Source organism: Budorcas taxicolor, chromosome 3, assembly GCF_023091745.1.
Source record: "Budorcas taxicolor isolate Tak-1 chromosome 3, Takin1.1, whole genome shotgun sequence".
Lineage (NCBI taxonomy): Eukaryota > Metazoa > Chordata > Mammalia > Artiodactyla > Bovidae > Budorcas > Budorcas taxicolor.
This window is the reverse complement of record NC_068912.1, coordinates 11,537,175-11,552,582: the sequence shown is the minus strand read 5'-3', so window position 1 is coordinate 11,552,582 and position 15,408 is coordinate 11,537,175. Positions and strand designations below refer to the sequence as shown.

The 15,408-nt window shown below is 40.2% G+C and overlaps 1 protein-coding gene across 1 annotated transcript; it reads left to right on the top strand.

The window, feature by feature from the left end:
• The first annotated feature begins 7,472 nt into the window (after positions 1 to 7,472).
• LOC128044855 (myeloid cell nuclear differentiation antigen-like) lies at positions 7,473 to 13,149 on the top strand. The gene is given in 7 exon segments (XM_052637279.1): positions 7,473 to 7,526; positions 7,820 to 8,000; positions 8,723 to 8,730; positions 9,116 to 9,475; positions 9,477 to 9,536; positions 11,362 to 11,524; positions 13,088 to 13,149. Coding segments are annotated over 7 exon segments (888 nt in total).
• The last annotated feature ends 2,259 nt before the right edge of the window (positions 13,150 to 15,408 follow it).

The following is a 15,408-nucleotide window of genomic DNA, read 5'->3' as shown; positions in this document are numbered from 1 at the left end:
TTTTCACAGAGCTAGAACAAATAATTTCACAATTTGTATCAGTTCAGTTCAGTTCAGTCGCTCAGTCATGTCCGACTATTTACGACCCCATGAATCGCAGCACGCCAGGCCTCCGTGTCCATCACGATCTCCTGGAGTTCACTCAGACTCATGTCCATCGAGTCCGTGATGCCATCCAGCCATCTCATCCTCGGTTGTCCCTTTCTCCCCCTGCTGCCAATCACGCCCAGCATCAGAGTCTTTTCCAATGAGTCAACTCTTCTCATGAGGTGGCCAAAGTACTGGAGTTTCAACTTTAGCATCATTCCTTCCAAAGAAATCCCGGGCCTTATCTCCTTCAGAATAGTCTGGTTGGATCTCCTTGCAGTCCAAGGGACTCTCAAGAGTCTTCTCCAAAACCACAGTTCAAAAGCATCAATTCTTCAGTGCTCAGCTTTCTTCACAGTCCAACTCTCACATCCATACATGACCACTGGAAAAACCATAGCCTTGACTAGACAGACCTTAGTTGGCAAAGTAATGTCTCTGCTTTTGAAAATACTATCTAAATTGGTCATAACTTTTCTTCCAAGGAGTAAGCGTCTTTTAATTTCATCACAGCAGTCACCATCTGCAGTGATTTTGGAGCCCAAAAAAATAAAGTCTGACACTGTTTCCACTGTTTCCCCATCTGTTTCCCATGAAATGATTGGACTAGATGCCATGATCTTCATTTTCTGAATGTTGAACTTTAAGGCACCTTTTTCGCTCTCCTCTTGCACTTTCATCAAAAGGCTTTTTAGCTCCTCTTCACTTTCTGCCATAAGGGTGGTGTCATCTGCATATCTGAGGTTATTGATATTTCTCCCAGCAATCTTGATTCCAGCTTGTGTTTCTTCCAGTCCAGCATTTCTCATGATGTAATCTGCATATAAGTTAAATAAGCACAGCAACAATATACAGTCTTGACACACTCCTTTTCCTATTTGGCACCAGTCTGCTGTTCCATGTCCAGTTCTAACTGTTGCTTCCTGACCTGCATACAGATTTCTCAACAGGCAGGTCAGGTGGTCTGGTATTCCCATCTCTTTAAGAATTTTCCACAGTTTATTGTGATCCACATAGTCAAAGGCTTTGGCATAGTCAATAAAGCAGAAATAGATGTTTTTCTGGAACTCTCTTGCTTTTTCGATGATCCAGAAGATGTTGGCAATTTAATCTCTGATTCCTCTGCCTTTCCTAAAACCAGCCTGAACATCAGGAATTTCACAGTTCACGTATTGCTGAAGCCTAGCTTGGAGAATTTTGAGCATTACTTTACTAGCATGTGAGATGAGTGCAGTTGTGTGGTAGTTTGAGCATTCTTTGGCATTGCCTTTCTTTGGGATTGAAATGAAACCTGACCTTTTCCAGTCCTGTGGCCACTGCTGAGTTTTCCATATTTGCTGAAATATTGAGTGCAGCACTTTCACAGCAACAAATTTTAGGATTTGAAATGGCTCAACTGGAATTCCATCACCTCCACTAGCTTTGTAGTGATGCTTTCTAAGGCCCACTTGACTTCACATTCCAAGATGTCTGGCTCTAGATTAGTGATAACATCATCATGATTATCTGGGTTGTGAAGATCTTTTTTGTACAGTTCTTCTGTGTATTCTTGCCACCTCTTCTTAATATCTTCTGCTTCTGTTAGGTCCATACCATTTCTGTCCTTTATCGAGCCCATCTTTGCATGAAATGTTCCTTTGGTATCTCTAATTTTCTTAAAGAGATCTCTAGTCTTTCCCATTCTGTTCTTTTCCTCTATTTCTTTGCATTGATTGCTGAAGAAGGCTTTCTTATCTCTTCTTGCTATTCTTTGGAACTCTGCATTCAGATGCTTATATCTTTCATTTTCTCCTTTGTTTTTCACCTCTCTTCTTTTCAGCTATTTGTAAGGCCTCCCCAGACAGCCATTTTGCTTTTTTGCATTTCTTTTCCATGGGGATGGTCTTGATCCTTGTCTCCTGTACAATGTCATGAACCTCATTTCATAGTTCATCAGGCACTCTATCTATCAGCTCTAGGCCCTTAAATCTATTTCTCACTTCCACTGTGTAATCATAAGGGATTTGATTTAGGTCATACCTGAATGGTCTAGCGTTTTTCCCTACTTTCTTCAATTTGAGTCTGAATTTGGTATTAAGGAGTTCATGATCTGAGCCACTAAGCGCAGGCAGCTGTGAGCCAGCACACTAAGCGCAGGCAGCTGTAAGCTGGCGCACTAAGCATGGCCAAGAGGAGCTACCCCACAATTTGTATGGAAATACAAAAAACCTCGGATAGCCAAAGCAATTTTGAGAAAGAAGAATGGAACTGGAGGAATCAACCTGCCTGACTTTGGGCTCTACTACAAAGCCACAGTCATTAAGACAGTATGGTACAGCACAAAGACAGAAATATTGATCAGTGGAAAAAAATAGAAAGCCCAGAGATAAATCCATTTGGAGCACGGGCGGCTGTGACCGGTGCACTAAGCACAGCCAAGAGGAGCTACCCCACGTCCGAGGTCAGGGGCAGAAGCCGGGAGGACACCATGCCAAAAGGGAGGCGGCCAAGAAGAGTTACCCCACGTCCGAGGTCAGGGGCAGTGGCCGAGAGTGCCAGGCTGCGAAGGCACAGGAACAGCCGAGAGGAGCTACCCAGCATCCAAGGTCAGGGGCGGCAGCCGGGAGTAGCAACCCCATGCCCAAGGAGTGGTCGCTGCACTGGAACAGGCGGGCCTAGAGGAGCCATCCCAAGTTGAAAGTCAGGAAGGGTGGTGGTGAGGAGATACCCTTCGTAGAAGGTAAGGAGCAGCAGCTGTGCTTTGCTGGAGCAGCAGTGAAGAGATACCCCATGCCCAAGATAAGAGAAACCCAAGTAAGATGGTAGGTCTTGCAAGAGGGCATCAGAGGGCAGACACACTGAAACCATACTCACAGCAAACTAGTCAATCTAATCACACTAGGACCACAGTCTTGTCTAACTCAATGAAACTAAGCCATGCCCACGGGGCAACCCAAGATGGGCAGGTCATGGTGGAGAGGTCTGACAGAATGTGGTCCACTGGAGAAGGGAATGGCAAACCACTTCAGCATTCTTGCCTTCAGAACCCCATGAACAGTATGGAAAGGCAAAATGATAGGATACAGAAAGAGGAACTCCCCAGGTCAGTAGGTGCCCAACATGCTACAGGAGATCAGTGGAGAAATAACTCCAAAAAGAATGAAGGGATGGAGCTGTGGATGTGACTGGTGACAGAAACAAGGTCTGATGCTGTAATGAGCAATATTGCATAGGAACCTGGAATGTCAGGTCCATGAATCAAAGCAAATTGGAAGTGGTCAAACAAGAGATGGCAAGAGTGAACGTCGACTTTCTAGGAAACAGCAAATTAAAATGGACTGGAATGGGTGAATTTAACTCAGATGACCATTATATCTACTACTGCGGGCAGGAATCCCTCAGAAGAAATGGAGTAGCCATCATGGTCGACAAAAGAGTCTGAAATGCAGTACTTGGATGCAATACCAAAAACAACAAAATGATCTCTGTTTCCAAGGCAAACCATTCAATATCACAGTAATCCAAGTCTATGCCCCAACCAGTAATGCTGAAGAAGCTGAAGTTGAACGGTTCTATGAAGACCTACAAGACCTTTTAGAACTAACACCCAAAAAAGATGCCTTTTTCATTATAGGGGACTGGACTGCAAAAGTAGGAAGTCAAGAAACATGTGGAATAATAGGCAAATTTGGCCTTCGAATGTGGAATGAAGCAGGCCAAAGACTAGAAGAGTTTTGCTAAGAAAATGCACTGGTCATAGCAAACACCTCTTCCAACGATACAAGAGAAGACTCTACACATGGACATCACCAGATGGTCAACACCGAAATCAGATTGATTACATTCTTTGCAGTCAAAGATGGAGATGCTCTATACAGTCAACAAAAACAAGACCAGGAGCTGACTGTGGCTCAGATCATGAATTCCATATTACCAAATTCAGACTGAAATTGAAAAAAGTAGGGAAAACTGCTAGATCATTCAGATATGACCTAAATCAAATCCCTTATAATTATACAGTGGAAGTGAGAAATAGATTTAAGGGCCTAGAGCTGATAGATAGAGTGCCTGATGAACTATGGAATGGGGTTCATGACATTGCACAGGAGACAGGGATCAAGACCATCCCTATGGAAGAGAAATTCAAAAAATTAAATTAGCTATCTGGGGAGGCCTTACAAATAGCTGTGAAAAGAAGAGAGGCAAAAAACAAAGGAGAAAAAGAAAGATATAAGCATTTGAATGCAGAGTTCCAGAGAATTGCAAGAAGAAATAAGAAAGCCTTCCTCAGTGATCAATGCAAAGAAATAGAGGAAAAGAACAGAATGGGAAAGACTAGAGATCTCTTCAAGAAATTAGAGATACCAAGGGAATATTTCATGCAAAGATGGGCTCGATAAAGGACAGAAATGGTATGGACCTAACAGAAACAGAAGATATTAAGAAGAGGTGGCAAGAATACACAGAAGAACTGTACAAAAAAGATCTTCATGACTCGGATCATCACAATGGTGTGATCACTCACCTAGAGCCAGACATCCTGGAATGTGAAGTCAAGTGGGCCTTAGAAAGCATCACTACGAACAAAGCTAGTGGAGGTGATGAAATTCCAGTTGAGCTGCTTCAAATCCTGAAAGATGATGGTGTGAAAGTGCTGCACTCAATATGCCAGCAAATTTGGAAAACTCAGCAGTGGCCACAGGACTGGAAAAGGTCAGGTTTCATTTCAATCCCAAAGAAAGGCAATGCCAAAAAATGCTCAAACTACCACATAATTGCACTCATCTCACATGCTAGTAAAGTAATGCTCAAAATTCTCCAAGCCAGGCTTCAGCAATACGTGAACCGTGGACTTCCTGATGTTCAGGCTGGTTTTAGAGAAGGAAGAGGAACCGGAGATCAAACTGTCAACATCCACTGGATTATGGAAAAAGCAAGAGAGTTCCAGAAAAACATCTATTTCTGCTTTATTGACTATGCCAAAGCCTTTGACTGTGTGGATCACAATAAACCTTGGAAAATTCTGAAAGAGATGGAAATATCAGGCCACCTGACCTGCCTCTTGAGAAATCTGTATGCAGGGCATACTGCCCACAGTAGGAGATATAATAGTTAGAACTGGACATGGAACAACAGACTGGTTCAAATAAGAAAAAGAGTACGTCAAGGCTGTATATTGTCACCCTGCTTATTTAACTTGTATGCAGAGTACATCACGAGAAACGCTGGACTGGAAGAAACACAAGCTGGAATCAAGATTGCCGGAGAAATATCAATAACCTCAGATATGCAGATGACACCACCCTTATGGCAGAAAGTGAAGAGGAACTGAAAGCCTCTTGATGAAAGTGAAAGTGGAGAGTGAAAAAGTTGGCTTAAAGCTCAGCATTCAGAAAATGAAGATCATTGCATCTGGCCCCATCACTTCACGGGAAATAGATGGGGAAACAGAGGAAACAGTGTCAGACTTCATTTTTTTGGGCTCCAAAATCACTGCAGATGGTGACTGCAGCCATGAAATTAAAAGACACTTACTCCTTGGAAGAAAAGTTATGACCAACCTAGATAGCATATTCAAAAGCAGAGACAGTACGTTGCCGACTATGGTCCATCTAGTCAAGGCTACGGTTTTTCCTGTGGTCATGTATGGATGTGAGAGTTGGACTATGAAGATGGCTGAGGGCCAAAGAATTGATACTTTTGAACTGTGGTGTTGGAGAAGACTCTTGAAAGTCCCTTGGACTATAAGAAGATCTAACCAATCCTTTCTGAAGATCAGCCCTGGGATTTCTTTGGAAGGAATGATGCTGAAGCTGAAACTCCAGTACTTTGGCCACCTCATGAGAAGAGTTGACTCACTGGAAAAGACTCTGATGATGGGAGGGATTAGGGGCAGTAGGAGAAGGGGACGACAGAGGATGAGATGGCTGGATGGCATCACTGACTTGATGGATGTGAGTCTGAGTGAACTCCGGGAGATGGTGATGGACAGGGAGGCCTGGCTTGCTGCGATTCATGGGATCTCAAAGAGTCGGATACGACTGAGCGACTGAACTGAACTGATGGACACCTTATCCTTGACAAAGGAGGCAAGAATATACAATGGAGAAAAGACAATGTCTTTAACAAGTGGTGCTAGGAAAGCTGGCCAAACACTTGTAAAAGAATGAAACTAGAACACTTTCTAACACCATACACAAAAATAAACTAGAAATGGATTAAAGATCTAAACCTAAGACCTAAGCTATAAAACTCCTAGTGGAGAACTTAGGCAAAACACTCTCCGACATAAATCACAGCAGGATCCTCTATGACCCACCTCCCAGAATATTGGAAATAAAAGCAAAATGAACAAATGGCACCTCTTAAAATTAAAAGCTTCTACACAACAAAGGAAACTATAAGCAAGGTGAAAAGACAGCTTTCAGAATGGGAGAAAATAATAGCAAATGAAGCAACTGACAAAGAGCTAATTTCAAAAATATACAAGCAACTTATGCAGCTCAATTCCAGAAAAATAAACTACCCAATCAAAAAATGGGCCAAAGAGCTAAACAGACATTTCTCCAAAGAAGACATAGAGATGGCTAACAAACACATGAAAAGATACTCAACATCACTCATTATCAGAGAAATGCACATCAAAACCACAATGAGGTACCTTTTCATGCAAGTCAGAATGGCTGCTATCCAGAAGTCTACAAGCAATAAATGCTGGAGAGGGTGTGGAAAAAAAGGGAACCCTCTTACAACTGTTGGTGGGAACGCAAACTATTACAGCCACTATGGAGAACAGTGTGGAGATTCCTTAAAACCTGGAAAGAGAACTGCCTTATGATGCAGTAATCCCAGTGCTGGGCATACACACCGAGGAAACCAGAATTGAAAGGGACACGTGTACCCCAATGTTCATCGCAGCACTGTTTATGATAGCCAGGACATGGAAGCAACCGAGATGTCCATCAGCAGATGAATGGATAAGATAGCTGTGGTACATATACACAATGGAGTATTACTCAGCCATTAGAAAGAATACATTTGAATCCGTTCTAATGAGGTGGATGAAACTGGAGCCTATTATACAGAGTGAAGTAAGCCAGAAAGAAAAACACCAATACAGTATACTAACACATATATATGGAATTTAGAAAGATGGTAATGATAACCCTGTATTCGAGACAGCAAAAGAGACACAGATGTATAAAACAGTCTTTTGGACTCTGTGGGAGAGGGAGAGGGTGGGACGATTTGGGGGAATGGCACTGAAACATGTATCATATCATATAAGAAACGAATTACCAGTCCAGGTGTGATGCATGATACTGGATGCTTGGGGCTGGTGCACTGGGATGATCCGGAGGGATGGTAAGGGGAGTGAGGAGGGAAGGGGTTTCAGGGTGGGGAACATGCGTATGCCCGTGGTGGATCATGTTGATGTGTGCCAGAACCAATACAATATTGTAAAGTAAAAAAAAAAAAAGTAAAATAAATAAATAAGACCAGTGCTCTTCCTATTATGACACAGAGGTGATTGGAGTAGTATGTGTTTGTGTGAATCAACCATCTCTTTTTTAACGCAATTATCCGTGCCCATTCTTATCTCCCAGCCATCTGTTTTGGGGATGGGTTGGAACTCCTTTGATTTTTCAAAGATATCAAATTGCATATAAATAGAACCTACTACAATGTGATGAAAATATGTTCTGGTTCTTTTAATACTAAAAACAATTAACAGAAATTAAACTGCTTTCAGAAAATAAAAAACACAATCAAAGGAGCTACAGAAACTAAAAGGAATAAGATGTCTCAGGAGCAGGGTCAGTCTCTGTACTCTTCAGTAAACAGCACATACACAGCCATGGGCTTTCCTCCACCTCCCCAGACTTCATCATCAACTCCATCCTCTACTCACCTACCTGAGAGACACATTTCCTGTTTCTCTTTTCTGAGTTTTTTTTTTTTTTTTTCACATCAGTAACAGGTGCATTTCACAGTGACTATTGTTAGTTTTACATAACTATTGTTATTGATCTACTTGCTTTGGCAAGAGCGTTTCCTTTGTTCTGATGAATTGATCACATTGATGAGAAGCCATACCCTGGGAAAGTCCACAGTCATCTATAGGTGATCATCATGTGTAATATCCCAGGTCAGACCATTCTAAGAACTTCTGGTCTGTAGAGGTAGATAGCTTGACTCCATTTTTCATGAACATATGACAGCACCCCACTATGCCTACCACTTTGCCAATTACAGATTGGGCAGCTTTTCCATCCTGAAAGTATTCTGCTGTAACTCAGTAATATCAGATCTCTGTGGAGAAAGGAGGTTAGAAGTGAGCAAACCTGTCCTCTGTTTTTCTGTTAACATCCAAGACACAGAAATACTGTGAATATACCAAAGGGGACATGATTCTAATCAGATATCCTTTATTTGAGCCAATTTAGAATAGGGAATTCTGAGTCACTACATGTCATGCTCACTACTTGTGACAGACTTTATTTCTTGGAAAGAGACAATATTTAGAATCTTCAAAATGACCCCAGGTACTCTAGTGATACATGAATTTTTTTTAATGTTTGTAGCTTTTCGTAGGCACCGTTCTCTATTTTTAATGCTATCTTAGTTCTTTTTTCATTCTTTTTACTTTGGTTAGTCATTTATGTGAGAGGAGGACATATTTGGATTTATCATTATATTTTAATCTATGTCTCAAATCTTTCATGACAATATTTGCTTCCTCCACGGCTCTGTTGCTCTTGCTGAGGATCATGCTTTAATTCAGCAAGAAGCTATTCTGAATAGCTTAAAATTGGACATTCTAGCTTTCATTCTTGTTGTCTGCCACCTTACACATGTGCTACCTAAGTTTTACCAGTTCATGTCCATTTCCTTTCTGTTAAGCACTTCCTCTCTATCCTGACTCCAGCTTTAAATATCTATGAAGGTTGTGCGATCCAGGGTTGTAACTGAGGTTTCAATCAGAGAAAATCACTTTATATACCTGCTCAAACTTGTAAGTTTATTTTTCTGTTTTTGTCCAACACAGAACCAGAAAACACAGGTCCAGTGTAAGAAAACTGCCAGGAGAGATGTTCTTCAAAAGGGTCCAAAGATAGTGATGGCACTAAAAGCAACAGAGCCATTTGAATATGAGTCTCCAGAAGAGGAGAAAAGCACAATATTTCATGCTACAGTGGTTACTGCACGTCAGTTTTTCCAACTGAAGGTTTTTAACAACCTTAAAAAGAAATTCACAAAGCAGAAAGTCATTACCAAATCTGATTACCATGAATACAAAGAAATCCTGGAGATAAACAAAGCATCATCTGTGTCTGAAGTTGGCCTTGATCAAAAGTTTGAAGTTCCAAACAGCATCATCAAAATAGCAAATGAAATTTCCAAGATCAGATAGTCTTCTCAAACAAGCATTGGGAATATTTATGTATGGATTGTTTGTGTTACATCAGGTAATCTCTTAAAATTGCTTTTAATTTTCTCCTTCAGTGCCTGAAATTGGATGTCTTGCCAAGCTGTTCTTACTGACTGAATATAGGAACTCAGTTCTCGGTTCTGTCTCTTAACTAGAGATAGCTGGTCAAGTCTACCACCCAACAAGAAATGAGATTGGGTGACCTATTAGCATTCTTCTACCTAAGAGAGCTCCAAGAAAGTCCTTGAAAAGATTCACCAAGAAACCTTGTCATTTCTCCAGTTATGATTACTTAGTCTCAGACACCATGAACAAGGACAGAGCAGGGTATAAATCAATATGCACATTCTAATAATTTAATCTCTGAATTCTACCATAAATTCATCATTTTCTTTTTTACTTTGAAGAACAGATTGCCTTACTCAGATTAAATTCTGTTTGTGACCTACATCCAGAGTAGTAAATAGATTGGCTTGTACTCTCCTGAATGCACATACATTCAACAGTTAGGCAAATGATATAACAATTCAGTGCTGTCTCTTCTACCTTATTCATTTATTTAACCAGTCATTCAGGAACAGCTAATTAAAAAATATTGTATTGCATGATATTTGGAAAATCTGGTAATCTAATTCTTTTATTTAAGAAAAAAAAAGGCAGAGAACATTTTACTGACATGTCAATTTCCAAATTTGGGGTACTAGAAAGCATGATACCTTAAATCCCCCTAAAACTTACAAATGTCTATGAACTCACCTTATATTTTATATAATTGACTGTTCATAAACCTGTATATATATCTTCTCAGGTAGCCCCATAATTTATCTCCATCACTTTTTTACTCTATCTTTAAGAGATCATGCTTATAAATGCAATTATAGAATTGATGAGTAATAGCTTACATCAGAGAGAAGGCAATGGCAACCTACTGCAGTACTCTTGCCTGGAAAATCCCATGGATGGCAGAGCTTGGTAGGCTGCAGTCCATGGGGTCGCTAAGAGCTGGACATGACTGAGAGAATTCACTTTCACTTTTCACTTTCATGCATTGGAGAAGGAAATGACAACCCACTCCAGTGTTCTTGCCTGGAGAATCCCAGGGACGGGGGAGCCTGGTGGGCTGCCGTCTATGGGGTCGCACAGAGTTGGACACGACTGAAGTGATGCAGCAGCAGCAACAGCTTACATCAGTGAGACACATGGAGTGTGAACTGTGGGGCCTACATCAATGGGAATAAGATATTGGAGAAAGCAGATTTTCTCTATTGAATAAATGGAGAAGTTAGAGAAAAAACTAGTGAATTGTCAGAAACTTCCCTGTTTCTGATAGGTTTTTATAACCTATTAAATGAAAAGTTATAATCAACATCCATTCATTTCTGCCTGTGTATGTGTGTTAGCCATTCAGTCGTTTCTGTTTTCAACCCCATGGACTGTAGCCTGCCAAGCCCCTCTGTCTATGGAATGCTCCAGGCAGGAATACTGGAGTGGGTTGCCATTTCTTTCTCCATCATTTCCTCTGCCTAAGAGGAGCCAAAATGTACATCAGGGATTTCTGATCCCCATGATTCCATTTGTTTTAAGTAAATAAAACTGCCCTTGAGGAAGAAGCAGTAGAAAATAGGAAGCAAACTCACCATTATAGAATTGCTAAATAGAAAACATCTAGAACATGAAAGCCTAAAATAAAAAAATCACGATAATAAAAGGAAAGTTCTCAGAAAAGACCTTGCCAAAACCATGCATATATCTGTGCCTGTAATTGCTTTTTTATATCTTGTTTTCACTGTGTCACAAGGATCTTTCTCATACATGTGGAGGTTACTATATTTTCAGACCTGAATGTTAAATTTTTGTTTCAGGAAAAAGTAAAGAGGAAGAACACAATCTATGAAATAAAGGCTAGTATAGGAAAGATGAATGTTGTGGGAAATGGAAAATGGTAAAATATCAATTGTAAGGAAGGAGATAAACTTTTCTGCTTTCAACTGAGAACAATTGACCAGAAGCTGAAACTCACAAGTGGTAAATTTCTTTTTTAAAGGTCTTCATTTTCCAAAAGTACTGGATATGTTCTGTTTATTGCAGAAGTGAGCTTCTTGGGGGTGGTTGATTTGTGTACTGTGAGTCATACAGGGTAGGGCACACAAAGCCTCATAAACATTGGGGTCTACCCTCTGAATGTGATTTTCAGAGGGCAAGGCCCTAACCAAAGCCAGCCTAAGGTGAAGCAAATTGGTTCCACAGCTCATGTTTAGATCTATAAGCCCTATGTCCTGGGGCAAGGTTTATTTGGTCCACACATAGAGTCATTTTCTGCAACTATATCACCCAGAAGAGGAACACTTGTGTAATTGGTTTCTCCAGAGAACACAGCATTGTGATTGATGGTAAAGTATCTGCCTGCAATATGGGAGACCTGAGTTCAATCCCTGGATTGGGAAAATCCCCTGAAGAAGGGAATGGCTACCCACTCCAGTATTCTGGCCTGGAGATTTCCAGGGGAAGAGGAGTTTAGCAGTCTATAGTCCATGGGGTTGCAAAGAATTGGACATGACTGAGTGCACTTCACTTTCACTAATATTTGCAAGAAGATTCCCTAACTAGTGTAGAATATCTAGTTCCACTTTGATTGGTAAGTACTCTCATTATTAGTTTTCCAACCATATCTAATTATTCTCATATTTTAAATGTGTGGATTCCAGATGCCACATAGAAAAATGTAATGAGAAAACAATAATGAATAGTGAATTAAATCTATTATAAGTGTCAGCAATATCACCTAAAAAACTGAATATTGAATTTCTCTGGTGGTCCAGTGATTAAGAATCTGCCTGCCAATACAGGGGACAAGGGTTTGATCCCTAGCCCGGAACCACTCCACATGTCACGGGGCAACAAACCCCTTTCGCCATAACTACTGGAGCCTATGCATTGCAACTACTAAGCCCACAAGCTGCTGCTACTGAAGTCTGTGTGCCCTAGGATCTGAGCACCACAAAAAAGAAGTCACCACAGTGAAAAGCCTGCACACTGTAACCAGAGAATAGCCCCCACTGGCTGCTACTAGAGAAAACCTACATGCAGCAGCAAAGACCCAGTGCAGCCAGAAATAAATGAATATTGAAAAATCATTATTTAAAATATCACTATCAACTTCTGTTTCTGGTGATTTCAGAGTAGCCTATCACCATAATCAAAAAGGTTGTTGTTCAGTCATTAAGTCATGTCAGACTCTTTGCAACCTCATGGAGTGTAGACCCCAGGCTCCCCTTTCCATGTGATTTTCTGGGCAAGAATATGGGCATGGGTTGCCATTTCTTTCTCCAGGAATTTTCCTGACCCAGGGATCAAATCCTCCTGCATTGGCAGGAGGATTCTTTACCACTGAGCCACTGGGAAGCCTATCAGCAACAATATTATTCAATAAAATAACATGAAGTGAGACTTTTCAGGCTTTGAATAACAGATAGCACAAGGAAAAGATCCTTGAGAGAAGGAACACTCAAAGCATAAGCTTTTTTTTTTTTTTTTTAATTTTATTATTTTTTTTTTTAAGTTTTAAAATCTGCTTTTTAATTGCACAAGATCTCTGCCTTGGAGGATTTCCTGATCGCAGGCCAGAGAGCAGTTGTCAAAGTGGAGCATGACAATCACACCAGGCCAAAGGGTCAATGTTAGTTTTCATGGTACCTAAGTATCTGGAGAGAAGGAAGCTATACCGAGGGCTCGTTGACTGAGTCATGGATTGCCCATAAAGAGGGTGAGATAAAACGAAGCCCACCACAGAGAAGCACCTAGGGGTTTAAGAACAGAACAGAAGTACAGGAAAGCAAATAGTGCAGGCCACATTGAATGTTACCAAAATAGAGATACATATTTAGCATCTGGGCATCAAACTAACAAAAGGGAGAGGTTGTTAATTAGGAGTAAACTTTACACAATAGACTAATAGCTACTCTAGAACCATCTTGAAAAAGATTAAAACCAAGTCTCGACTTACTTTAGGAAAAAGATAATCTGAGTTGGTTTTTTCCAGTTTTGCTGAGATACAATTGACATATACCATTGTCTTATATGTCTGTTATGTATAACAGGATGATTTGATACCATGGTATTTTCAAAAATGATCACTACAATAAGATCCATTACTATTTTAATCATATGATATAATTACATTTTTTGGTGATAATATTTAACATACATGCTCTTACAAACTTTCAAGCATATAATACAGTTTTGTTAACTGTAGTCACCATGCAGTACATCAGATCTCCAGAACTTATTCCTCCAATACATGGAAAGTTGTACTCTTTAACCAACAGTTCTCCATTTTCCCCAAACCTCTATCTCTGGCAACTACCAGTCTACCCTGTGTTTCTCTGAGTTTGGTTATTTTAGATTCCACTTTTAAGTGAAATCATACAGTGTTTGTCTTTCTCTGATTTATTTCACCAAGTGTAATCCCCTCAAAGTCCATCCACCTTTTCACAAATGGCAGGTTTTCTGCTTTCTTATTTCATGAGTGAATAATCTTCCTCTGTGTGTGTGTGTGTGTGTGTGTGTGTGTGTGTCTGTACATGCCCATACATGGATGGGCAATTGCATTGCTTCAACCTCTTTGGCTACAGGGAATAATAGTACAATGAAAATGAGAGTGCAGATATATTTTTGAGACAGTGATTTCACTTCCTTCATATATACACCCGGAAGTAGGATTGCTGGATCATACTGTAGTTTTTCTTTTTTTTTTAATTTATTTATTTTTTATTGAAGTATAATTGCTTTACATAATTTTGTTGTTTTCTGTCAAACCTCAACATGAATCAGCAATAGGTATACATATATCCCCTCCCTTTAGAACCTCCCTCCCATCTCCCTCCCCATACCACTCCTCTAGATTGATACAGAGTCCCTGTTTGAGTTTCCTGAGCCATACAGCAATTTCCCATTTGCTATCTATTTTACATATAGTAATGTAAGTTTCCATGTTAGTCTTTCCATGCCTCAAACCTTCTTCTCCCCTCTCCCCATGTCCATAAATCTGTTTCTCCATCGTTGCCCTGTAAATAAATTCCTCAGTACCATTTTTCTAGATTCCATATATATGTGTTAGAATACAATATTTATCTTACTGACTTACTTCACTCTGTATAACAGGTTCTAACTTCAACCACCTCATTAGAACTGACTCAAATGTGTTCTTTTTAATGGCTGAGTAATACTCCATTGTGTATATGTACCACAAATTCTTTATCCATTCCTCTGTCGATGGAAATCTAGGTTTTTCATATTCTAGCTATTATAAATAGTGCTGCAATGAAAAATGGGATGCATGTGTCTTTTTCAATTTTGGATTCCTCAGGGTATATCCATAGGAGTCGGAGTACAAGGTCATATGGTGGATATATTCCTAGTTTTTTAAAGGAATCTCCATCTTCCGTAGTGGCTCTATCAATTTACATTCCCACCAACAGTGCATGACCATAACCTTTTCTCCACACTGCCTCCAGCATTCATTGTTTGTAGACTTTTGGATGATGGCCATTATGACTGGTGTGAGGTGATATCTCATTGTAGTTTTCATTTGCATCTCTCTAATAATGAGCACACAGTAATTTAAATCTATTTCACAACCAGTAATGCTAAAGAAGATGAAGTTAAATGGTTCTATGAAGACCTATGAGACCTTTTAGAACTAACACCCAAAAAAGATATTTTTTCAATATAGGAGACTGGAATGCAAAAGTAGGAAGTCAAAAAACACCTGGGGTAACAGGCAAATTTAGTCTTGGAATACTGAATGAAGCAGGACAAAGTCTAATAGACTTTTGCCAAGAGAATGCACTGGTCATAGCAAACACCCTCTTCCGAAAACACAAGAGAAGACTCTACACATGGACATCATC